The 12210-nt window shown below is 38.8% G+C and overlaps 1 protein-coding gene across 1 annotated transcript in view; it reads left to right on the plus strand.

Annotated features, from left to right (window-relative positions):
• The window catches only part of EP300 (E1A binding protein p300), a 66931-nt gene that overhangs the window by 35590 nt on the left and 19131 nt on the right, over positions 1-12210 (plus strand). The window contains exons 8-17 of the mRNA XM_006174708.3: positions 85-222; positions 1905-2022; positions 2691-2865; positions 5203-5280; positions 5481-5590; positions 7075-7212; positions 7804-8241; positions 9322-9501; positions 9727-9871; positions 11778-11896. Of these exons, the coding sequence (XP_006174770.2) occupies positions 85-222; positions 1905-2022; positions 2691-2865; positions 5203-5280; positions 5481-5590; positions 7075-7212; positions 7804-8241; positions 9322-9501; positions 9727-9871; positions 11778-11896 (1639 nt within the window). The remainder of the gene's footprint in view (positions 1-84; positions 223-1904; positions 2023-2690; positions 2866-5202; positions 5281-5480; positions 5591-7074; positions 7213-7803; positions 8242-9321; positions 9502-9726; positions 9872-11777; positions 11897-12210) is intronic.

The following is a 12210-nucleotide window of genomic DNA, read 5'->3' on the forward strand; positions in this document are numbered from 1 at the left end:
GCCCTATCAGCTCTACTTAAATGAGATCCTCTTTTCTCCTACCTTTCTTCACTAAAACTATTATTTCACGACTCCTTTTTAAAGCCCAATGATGAGTGAAAATGCCAGTGTGGCCTCACTGGGTCCTATGCCAACAGCAGCTCAACCATCCAGTACTGGAATTCGGAAACAGTGGCATGAAGATATTACTCAGGATCTTCGAAATCATCTTGTTCACAAACTGTAAGATTGTAGGCATGTCTTATTCATAAACAGTTACAGGTCAACATGCTTCCAATCTGCCTGGCACTTAAACACAAGAGAAATGTTAGTGATTTTTCTGTAGCCTGGCTGTTGCTGCTGATACTTCTTCTGTGGCTTTCCTGCTTCCTATTCTCTGCTTCTCAACTTCTTCGCCATTATTCATTACGAGTCTTTCAGCTTTAACAGCATGTAAACAATTCTGCCTAGTGACAGTAATCAACTCATTATTTAAGATGTTTTCACTTTAAATTTAAATTGTAAAGTGGCCTTTACAGAACTCATTTTAAAAGAAAAGCTAGGTCTTAGATCATTAGAATAGTAGTGTCAGTGCTGTTTTCTGTTGTCCCTGGTAAAGCTTTTATTATCTTGACAAGTTGAATCTGTTTGGGTGGTTTCTCTGTGGTCTTCTGTCCCTCCAAATGTGCACATATCAATAGTTTGTGAAATACCTCTGCGCTATTTGTTGTGAAGTTGATATATGCCAGGCACACTGCCTCACAGTCACTCTCTTCTCAGATGAAAGAGGGAGAAGGCATATGGAGTGGTAAAATGTAATGCACCCAATATCCTAAAGATAGAGATTAGACTTGACTGATTACAGAGTTTATACTTCAAAAAAAAATGCAGAATTTCTTTTTTTCTTGGAAGTATCAGTTCCCCCCCCTCACTTAATGGAGGGCTTTTCGTTTTATTCGTTTTTTTTAATTGGCTTAGAACTTTGTGACCTGTCTTTTATCTTTATTTTTATGTTACATTAGCCTACCAATTATACTTGAGTTTCATTTAGGAATTCTCAAATGATAGCACTAAAAATGGAATTTGACAAAGAGAAAACTGAGATGTTAATACAGTAAATTAATAAGGAATAACGAAAACAAACTTATTTTGTGATCCAGCTGTTAAGGAACTTTTATTTAATGAACAGAGACAGTAGATTGTTTGGGATTTGTTATCTGAGTTAATGTGAAATGTTTATTATATGCTTGTGGATTTTTTTTTCTTACTAACTTAGGTATTTTTCTAAGCTTCCATTTATTTCTTCTCCACATGGTTGTTTCAGGTACAGGTGAACATAAGGTGTCCATATGATAAATTAGTGGTTGAAATCACATCTGTCAATCTTCTGGAATGTCAGTGCCAAGCATTTTGTAGGGACTTGCTGGAGAGTAAAAGATACTGAATTTAACAGAATTATTATGCATTTTTGCCCCCTTCACTTCAAGTTTTTTTTTATCTTTTAAGATTTTGTAGATTATTAGGTTTTATTTGACTAAGCTGAATTTAGGAAAGTAGAAGGATCTTAAGGCTGTTGCTACTTGATACTATGACAAAGGTTATGTTTCCTCACTTCCTTTATGCAAATAGCACAGTATAATTTTTTTGCTCCACATTAGAGTTACAGGGACCAGAGAGTATTTTTATGGAGTCATTTCTTAGATTCTGATCAGGAGAACCCTTTGTTTACCGCAGAGACATTTTCATTTTGGTCAGTATTTTATATTTGAGCACATCTTACCCCTCATTTTAAAATTTTACCTAATGTGTTCATGGTATAAAAATGGGGAACTACTAATCAGGAAGAAGTTTAAAATACTGTATATTTGTATGACAAGAACGAAAAACTGACATGGTATAATAGTGGTAGGATTTTCTGTTCCTAGTGTTCAAGCCATATTTCCTACTCCGGATCCTGCTGCTTTAAAAGACAGGCGGATGGAAAACCTAGTTGCATATGCCCGGAAAGTGGAAGGGGACATGTATGAATCTGCAAATAATCGAGTGAGCATCTTTTTTGTCTATATAAAGTCAAAAATGGACCTCTTTTGGTTATTCCTCGTTGTTACATGTACACGGAAAATACTGAACTTCACAGGATACCCTTTAGCCATTCTGTCTTAGTCTCACTGTGGAGTCACGATAACAAAGCAATTTTCTTAAAGTGTATGTCAAGAATCTTACATTTTTCCTCCTAATAATACAGTGCACTCACGAGGCACTTTATCTGGGTTGTCCTTCTGTCAGCTGAAAAGTGGTTGAGCTGTTACCAGCTCTGTGCTATTTTCACTAGAATATGGTGAATCAGCTGCTTAGTATTTTCATCTCAAGTAGTATTTCCATATCAGTTGAACTTTCTTCTCTAAATTGGCACTTCTTCAAAAATGTAGCATATTCTTTCCACATGCTATAAATTGCCAGCACATAGTTTGTAAACTTACTTTGAGAGGTCATGCTTTACTCTGTAGGTTCATAATAAAGCAGCTTTTTACACGATCGTTCCAAACATGAGCTCATATTTGGAATGATTTAAGAAAGTAGATTAGATTGATTCTTCTCCCATTACATTTCTTCCTACCTCTTTAAATGAAGCTAGTATCTATTCTTAGTTCATTTTTTTGTTACCTCATGGTAATTCATCTTTTCTCCTCATCTCTACAAAATTCCAAAAGGCGGAATACTACCACCTGCTAGCTGAGAAGATCTATAAAATCCAGAAAGAACTAGAAGAAAAACGAAGGACTAGACTACAGAAACAGAACATGCTACCAAGTGCTGCAAGCATGGGGCCAGTTTCCATGAACCCAGGGCCTAACATGGGACAGCCACAACCAGGAATGACTTCAAGTGAGTGCTTTCTATTATTGTTATTTTGGGGAGAAATTGTAATAAAATGGTTCATAACCAAATTCACTAATTTTCAGTAGCTTTGGTAACTATTCTAGAGTTTTCAAATGACTCTTTTTTGCCTTTTCAAAGAAAATAATTCAGCTTCCAGTAAAAGCAGTAGCTGAACAGTATATTTAAGATTACTGGACTTGCTGCTTTATATGTCTTGGTTATATGGTATTTTTAGTACCGAAGATATTCTTCTCTCGTAGAAGATATTCTTCTCTCACAGTGACATCGTGGAATTGATAGTCCACAGGTTTTCACTGACTTGTATATTGTATGCAGCCAATAGATGTAGACTGAGCAGGTGCAGAGGCCTCACTGACTTTGATACGTCCTACAAACAATATCATGTTACTTACACTGTCACACTTTCTTCCTGACACGATATATTGGAAGAACTGTTTATTTTTTAGAAGCATCATTTAAAATTCATCTTGACAGTTCAGTGTTCTAGTTAAAGCAGCCTTCATGACTTGATGAATTAACCAGATAGCCAAGATTATTATGCATTCCCTTACTCATTCATTGATTTGCTACTAGGTTCCAAGCAGTGAAATACGATACAGGTATAGAACAGTGAGGAAGAATACAGGCTGTGTAAATGATGTGTGAAAGGCTATGATAGGGAAAACTTGTACTTTGAATCAGAGAAAGCTCACTACCTACTACATGTAGATAGTGCCAACAGAGCCAGTAGGTACCAAGTCTTAGGCCATTAGTGGATTATAGGTGGGCTGAGAAATTCATCCCCCGCAGGTCCTGAAGTAGTGAAATGGAGAACTCTTGGTTGCCACTGGCTTTTAGCAGCCTCGTTTGTTAACTGCAGTGTGCTAGATACACTTTCTCATTGGACCGTGGTGTGAAGAGTTGAGAACAGCATCAGCTTTTTTGGCAGAGGGACTAGCATGCACCGAGGCCCCACTGGCAAAGGAAAACACAGGTATTTTTTGATTAGGTGGAACAATTGTTCAGAAAAAAAGTGAAGACTACAGTTGAGGACACTGCTTCATTGCTGATGCTTTGAAGTAGGGCAGTAACTAAGGTATAGAGACAAGTGGACAAATTTGAGATACTTGGGTGTGGTAGAATTTACTTGAGTTCATTAGAAATTTGAGCCAAGTTAAAAGTCTCATATTAAATTGTAGTCTCCTATTAGAATGAAAACAGTATGGTACTGATGCAGGCAGGAACAAATATTAGTGGAACTGAATGGCCTTGAGTATATGTTTATGGAATGAGATCCCCACCTTATCTCACACACAGAAATTAACTGTAGAAGAATCAAATTTTTTAAAACTTTAAATTAAAAAGTACTATACAGAATATTGAAGAAAATATAAAATGAAATGAGAAAAGTCTCTAAATACTGGAAGCTTTAAAGAAAAAAGAAAAACAGAAGAAATCATAAACATAATTAGTGGGCAAACCAAGGACAATATATTCATATTAAAGATACTAATTTTTTTAATATACAGTAGGAGTCCTATTTGTTGCTGTTTAGTATAGCAAACTTTTTAGTAAATGAGCAGTAGTGACAGAGGACATTTTGAGAGTTGTCTGAAATGGTGGCCTTCTCTTTAGAGCACAGTCTGCCACAGGTTTGCCCGAAGCTTGAGTACATACTACTTGGGGAGGGGGGCGGTGCAGGGTAGAGCTGGGTCACTACAGGCATCCCAGAATGTGAAAGAAACATTATTTTTTTGGTGCACCCTGATGTGAAAAATGTTGGGAAGCACTGTGCTGCTAAAGAATGTGCAGACAATCCAAGAAAATATTAGAATTTACGTATCTATATTTATTTCTGTTTTTGTATCTAAGAGGTACATGATATGTAGTGCAGTATAATGTGTGTATTTAAAGTCAGTGTTCACGGTGGGCTTGTATGCATAAAAACACGTTATTGGAGTTGGGGGAACTTGGCCAGTGTGTGGTCCTTATGTATAGAGGTATTCTGCATACCAACGGAAGAATCAGGCTTAATCAAACAACAGTGTATTCAATGCTGTAGTCGTCTTTTTAAATATAAGACCTTAGATTATTTTCCTGTCAGTGCGGAAAGCACTCTGGTTCATAAAGAAATGTGCCAAAACCATTTTGAGGCTTCTTCTTGTATTCTAGAACTAACATTTTTTTCGGGTTCCTGTCCAGTTCATAGCTTTATTCCTTTCATATTCAGACTGGATTCTGTAAGACATTACTAAAGATATTTTTGTAGAGTTTCTTTTTTTGTTTTTAAGGAAATAGCTGCCTGAAAGATAAGGTTCTAACCTTTTCTATATTCCACTCTAGACGGCCCTCTACCTGATCCTTCTATGATCCGTGGCAGTGTGCCAAGCCAGATGATGCCTCGGATAACTCCACAACCTGGTAAGTAATGAAAGAAATCCATGTACCTTTTTAAACAGAGTCCCTGGTGTATTATAAGATTATTATCTGCTGTTCATTCACTGTTGGAAGCAGGTTCCTTTATTTGTCCTGATAAAATTACATAGAATCATAAATAAGAGCTCTTCTATTCTCCAGTTACATAAAGGTGCTCAGATGTAATATCTTACACTTACTCACAGGTTTGAATCAATTTGGCCAGATGAGCATGCCTCAGCCCCCTATTGGACCCCGGCAAACCTCTCCTCTTCAGCACCATGGACAGTTAGCTCAACCTGGAACTCTCAACCCGGTAAGTTTGACCTCTGGGTAATCTTTTTGTCCTCTACCTGTCATCTTGAAATTCCCTTTTCTTTGTTTATACTCGGTAAACAAATTCTTAGATTTGCTTAAACAGTTGACTGTAAGTAATTAATCCTTAACCTTGAGTTTTTTAAATGGAGATACTGGAGATTGAACCCAGGACCTCATGCATGCTAGGCATGTGGTCTACCACTGTACCCTCTCCCCTTAGCCTTTTTTTTTTTTTCCTGTAATTCTGTTGTATTTGCTCTTTAATATATACATGATTAGAACTAAACCATATCTGGTAATTACATAGTGAATACTAAAGTCTTTAATTTTCCCCACTTCTTTTACTTACATGTTTTTAGAAATTTATCGTACAGAAATAAATCACTGAGATATTAAAAGGCTATAATTTGAAGAAAATTCATTAAGGATGTTATGTGTACTGTGTTTTGGAAAAAGGCCATATCCTCAATGTACATTAAGGGATTCGTTATGGTTAAATTATAGTACATCTGTAAATTGGAATGCTCCATAAGCAATAATTTCAGAACTTATATGATGGCATGAAAGCAGTTTACAGCTTTAAATGGGAAAAGCAGGTATCTGAAGTGTATGTAAGGAACCTTATAGTTAAGAACTCTTTTGATTATACTATATATAAAATAAACATTTAAAGAAAGGTTTGCTTCCAAGTACTGTTCATAGTCACAGTACTAGAAAGCTTATAAGAGCAGCCAGTCACCCTTACCTGGAATCTCAATGTTGAGTAGTCTGCATGTTTTGACATAGTCATCTCTCTTCCTAATGTCTGTCTTCCCCAAACACAGAACCTACCCAGGCAGAAAACTGTCATGGGTGTTGGAGGGCCGGGTACCTGATTCTAGAGACTAGAGAAGAGGGACTCTGAGCACTTCACTGCTCCTTATGCAAACTCTGAACCTGTCATTCACCTTTCTTTATTGACCCCAACCCTTATCCTCTCTGTCAGAGTTAGCTAGTGCTGTCAGTCCTTGGGCCTTTTTGAAGTTACCTAGCATAATGTCTAGCACCAGTCTGCCATGTTTAATGAGGGGTCTTAGTCTTCATTTTAATCTATAAGACAAATACCTTTTTTAGATTACGAAGGTTTTGGCCTTTGGTACTCCATAGTGACTCATTATGGAGTCCTGTAGTTTGTGCTATTACAGTACCACCTATGTGAGCAAAGACTTGATGAAATTGTGGTTTGCTCTTCTGACTTAAAAGAGTATGCAAACAAAGAGTTACCCCTGTGCCTTGTCATAGTTCTAGATGCATTTGTGTAATTTCTTCAGAGTGGGGTTAGGTAAGCTGAGAGGCTGTTCTCCATTATCTTTCATGAGGGTCAGCTCCTGTTGCAGCACCCTCTCCATAGCAGGGCCAGAGTGGTTGGTGATTCCAGCTGTGGTAGAATAACTGAAAAGAAGCAACTTGGTACTCTGTGTTTTGAATGTGTTTTTTGTGCAGCCTATGGGCTATGGGCCTCGCATGCAGCAGCCTTCCAGCCAGAGCCAGTTCCTTCCGCAGACTGCGTTCTCAACACAGGGAATGAATGTAACAAATATGCCTTTGGCTCCGTCTGGCGGTCAAGCACCAGTGTCTCAAGTATGTCTTACAACTGGATTTCTGTTTTTTTAACTTGTTTTCGTGTTTCTTGGAACTTCTTTTGATCTGGGCTTTTACAGGGAAGGGTGGCAGCAAATAATGGATGAAAATGGGTGATTAAGTTTTTAATAAGAACAGTTAATGGACATGGTATTCTGAACATGAAGGGATTACTCTGTGACATAGGAATGGTGTTAATTGCTAATAAGTAAGAAAGATTAGATTTTAAAAAGAACAGGTTTAATCATTTTTTAAAATAGTGAATGCCTTTTAAAATGATGTCTTACTGAAGAACTACAATGCAGAATGAAGAACTCTGGCTAAAGAGAGCACAGAACAGCTCAACAGTCTCATGCCTCTGCAGTGGCGGAGGCCGTTCTGCTGAATTTTTTTAAGTCTACTTAATTACTACGTTGGGTGGATTATCCCAAGATATGCCCCTAGGAATAGGATTTTTGACACATTTGAAAACAGAGGCATTCACTACCAGCTTCTGTTTAATCAGTTTGTGTCCTTAAATGTAAATGCCTATGGAGATATTTCTTTAATTCTGTTCTGAATTGCACCTTCTTATGGTTTCCATTTTAACAGGCACAAATATCCGGTTCTTCCTGCCCTGTGAACTCTCCTATAATGCCTCCTGGATCTCAAGGGAGCCACATTCACTGTCCCTCTCTCCCTCAGCCAGCTCTGCACCAGAACTCACCTTCTCCTGTCCCTAGTCGTACCCCCACCCCTCACCACACTCCCCCAAGCATAGGGGCTCAGCAGCCACCAGCAGCAGGAATTCCAGGCCCTGTTCCTACACCTCCAGCAGGGCCGCCCGGGCCCCAGTCCCAGGCTCTGCACCCACCTCCACGACAGACACCTACACCACCACCAACGCAACTTCCTCCCCAAGTACAGCCTTCACTTCCTGCTGCTCCTCCAGCTGACCCGGCGCAGCAGCAGCCTCTGTCACAGCAAAGTACCGCGGCCTCTGTTCCCACCCCGACGGCGCCACTGCTGCCACCGCAGCCGGCCACTCCGGTAAGTAAGCAGCACGAGCGTCTTGAGCAGAGTCGTCCCCGCTGTCCTGGGGGATCCACGTCTCTTGGCTCTTGTCTCCCCGGTCAGACTCTGCTGTTACACACTTCGTTTCCTTTCTTTTTTTCCTGTAACGATACCTGACATAAAAGGAGCTCAGAAGTTTTGTTTAGGTTTGACACTTAATATACACCACATGAATTTTACAGAAATTTAAAAGAATCTTTTCATATGATCTGATCTGCTCTATCAAGAGCAAATGAAACAAAATCATGGATTTAAGAGTGTCTGTGGTCCTAGCCAAAGTTAGAAAATCATGATCTAAGATGAGAAGAGTGTGGGCCTGGAACACCCCGTAGCTTCCTTGTGAGAGGACTGTTATGTGTGTAGTGGAAATCCAAATGCACATCCCATAGTCATGTCCTTACTAGCAGAACTCTGTGTCATGACTTCCACTGACACTGATTTAGTTCTCTGTCATGTTGGCAGAATGAGTCACAGCTACTTCATAAAAAACTGTCCATCAGTGACTGGTTCATCCTAGCCTCTGATATTATTTCTGAAAATACTAACTTCTCATGGGGTATGTCATTGGAAGATTTGGGAAAATTTGAGATTTTGTTAGTTATCCCATTACAGTGTGGTGATTTGAAACCGTGGCTCATTGTGTTCATTACAGTCTCTACTTTTCTGTACATTTGAAACTTTTTCTAATGAGAAGTTAAAAAGAAGGTTGCCAGTCACTCTTATTTTCCATTTCTCTATATGTAAGAGCTCTTCTGAGGCAGTCATTTCTGAAACTCCCCTCCCTCACGTACTGCCACCGAATGAGTTACTGAAGAAACAGTTGCTGTCTCTTTCATGTATAATCAGCCAGCCAGTATTTGCAAGTCCTCAGTCTCCTGTTCTTAAGCACAATTTACTTCAAGGGTGTGAAATAGGTAGAGTACGTGACAGTACCATAAATGGATATAGTTTAATGATACTAGCCTATAAATAGGTTGATCATGGCATCCTGCTGTGTAGCCTACATTCTGGTTGTATGACAGGCAAACTTTTTGTTTCTCCCCTCTTTCCACCCAGCTCTCCCAGCCAACTGTAAGCATTGAAGGGCAGGTATCAAACCCTCCATCTACTAGTAGCACAGAAGTGAATTCTCAGACCATCCCTGAGAAGCAGCCTTCACAGGAAGTGAAAATGGAGACTAAAATGGAAGTGGATCCACCAGAACCAGCAGATACACAGCCAGAGGAGATTCCAGAGGTGAGAATAGGGCAATTACTGCTGTTTTTTGGTTAGGATCTCAGACTCGGAACCCCATTAAATATGTTACAGGAATGTATTCTGATAATTAGATCTCATTTTATTGATTTCCATGTGAGAACGGGTCTTCAGATGCATCCACAGGGGAGAGTACATAAAATAATGGTATTACTGCTTCCTAGTTGCATGTCTCTGGAATCTAAAAATTCCTACTTCATCTTTTAGACTAAAGCAGAAGACTGTAAAGTGGAACCTACAGAAACAGAAGAGAGAGGCACTGAATTGAAAACTGAAACAAAAGAAGAGGAAGACCAGCCAAGTACTTCAGCGACCCAGTCACCTCCAGTCCCAGGACAGTCAAAGAAGAAGAGTAAGTCTCTTAGACTCTGCATTTCTGGAGGCAGGAAAAAAAAAAGAGAGAGACCTCAGGAAGATGAGATTGAGCTGTTAGGTGTGGGAAATGGACTTTAATGTGATTTCACTAAGCCTGGAGCCCTTGACCTGGTCTCATCAGTATTACTAATGTTGGAAAAAGAAATTTTCTTTCCTTTATGTGTATTTGCTTTCTTTAGTCACTAGGGTTGTTAACAGCCTCTCAAAATTACCTGTCAGAGGAGAGAGATTATTAAATAATATCCTTGACTAAAATGCAGGAAACAATAATAGTTGTAATGTATTTTGTTAGCCTGCTATACACCAGGCACTGGCCACACACGTGCTTTGTCTCTTGTGAGAACTTCACAGCACCTCTGTGGGGTCTTTGATTCCTGTTTTACAGGCAGGAAAATTGAGGCTGGGCAAGGTCAGGTAACTGAACTTGCCCCGGCTGACTAGGCTGGTAAGTGAGCCTGGGCACACTGGTTCAGAACCTTTGCTCTGAACCACGCTACCGAGTAATAGTAAAGCCAAGCAGGTCGCAGTCCTTAGCAAGGTGTTAAACTCAAACAGTTCCCCAGAGATTAATTTACTAAATAGTTTAGGACTAGAACTTCTTGTGGCTCTACCAACCCCTTTAGTGGCACAGGTAGGACTTATCTCAAGGGAGAATCTGCTGGCTCTTGAAGATGATGTATATAAAAGTGTTCCCATGAATGCAATGCACTGGAAGTGATGTGGTTAAAATTTTATTTTCATTTAAAAATAAGGTCATTTGTAAAGCCTATAATGAAAAAATATGGAAAGGGAAAAAAAAAAAATATATATATATATATATAAATTGAATCACTGTGCTGTATACCAGAAACTAACACAACATTGTAAATCAACTATAATAGTTTAACCTTTTTTAAAAAAAAAAGGTTGTTATATATTGAGATACTTTAATGTAAGCTGCAACAAACCCCATCTTACCATTAGGAATTTCTCTTTATCTGCTTAAATTGTTTATTTTGAGCACAACAAAGTATGAGAGACAAAGACGCTTCTCCTCCCATCTATTTAATTTTTTTCACGGCAGCCCCTACCATGGGGTAAAGAATATGTGAGGTACTGATAAGTGGGTATCCTCTTTAAGTTAAAATTAATTCGTAAATAGAAAAGTAACAAAACCGCTGCTCAGAGTGATTTAAAGCTGAAAACTGGACCCTTACTGACCAGCTTTTTTAACAGTAGTTTAAATTAATTCCATTCAGGACACACCAGCAAATCTTTCCTGACTTAGGAAACATTTAGTAAGAACACATACAAATGTATTTTGATTAGCTGAGTCCATTGTTCTGGCAGTAACAATTTAGTTCTCTTTCTTTAGACTTAAACCTAACATTTGCCATTAAAATAATAAGTAAGTCTTCTGCTGAAGCATTTTAATGAAGGACTCCTAGCCTTCAGTGGTCCTGATTCTTTGGTGATAAGACAATAGTAGGTCTAATTTCTGACTGATTATATACTGTATCACAAAGGAGGGCTTCTTTCTATTCTTGCTTGACAGCATCCCCCGCCTGTCATGTGTATCTTTTGGAATATTCTGACAAGTCTCTTCATGAATTTTTTGGAAGGCTTAGGATTCTGTTTCTGCTTGGTCAAGGCTATCTTAATTGAGTTTTTGACTGAGAAATTAGCTGAGCCGGGTATTTAAAGGTGCCTAGACATGGTGTTTTGAAGGCTCTATCTGAAGCCGACCAGGAATTAGACAGGAAGTACACCCTTAGTGATAGTTCATGGAGACAATGCAGGGAATTTTGTGTTTTCTGAGTCTTGACATAGTTTTTATAGCTTTGACTTGAACTTTTTTTCTTCTTTTGTTCAAAATGGTAACTAATTTCAAATGTACTCTTAAGTTTTCAAACCTGAAGAGTTAAGACAGGCACTGATGCCAACACTGGAGGCACTTTATCGACAGGATCCAGAATCCCTCCCCTTTCGTCAACCTGTGGACCCTCAACTTCTAGGAATCCCTGTAAGTATGGGTTGGTACTCATGATTTTTTTTTTTTTTTTTTTGTCAACAGCTTTATTCAGATACAATTCACATATTGTACAGGTCACTCATTTAAAGTGTACAGTTCAGCAGGTTTTGTGGATTAATAGAATTGTGTAGCTATCAACCCAGTCAGTTTTGGATCATTTTCCTCACCCCAAAAAGGAAATCCCATCTCCATAAGCAGTCAGTCCCCATTTCCTCCCACAATCCCCCAGTCAGCCTCTGGTCTACTTTCTGTCTCTATGGATTTGTTCATTCTGGACATTTCATCAAATGGAATCTTACAGAATG

This window comes from Camelus ferus, chromosome 12 (assembly GCF_009834535.1).
Source record: "Camelus ferus isolate YT-003-E chromosome 12, BCGSAC_Cfer_1.0, whole genome shotgun sequence".
NCBI lineage: Eukaryota > Metazoa > Chordata > Mammalia > Artiodactyla > Camelidae > Camelus > Camelus ferus.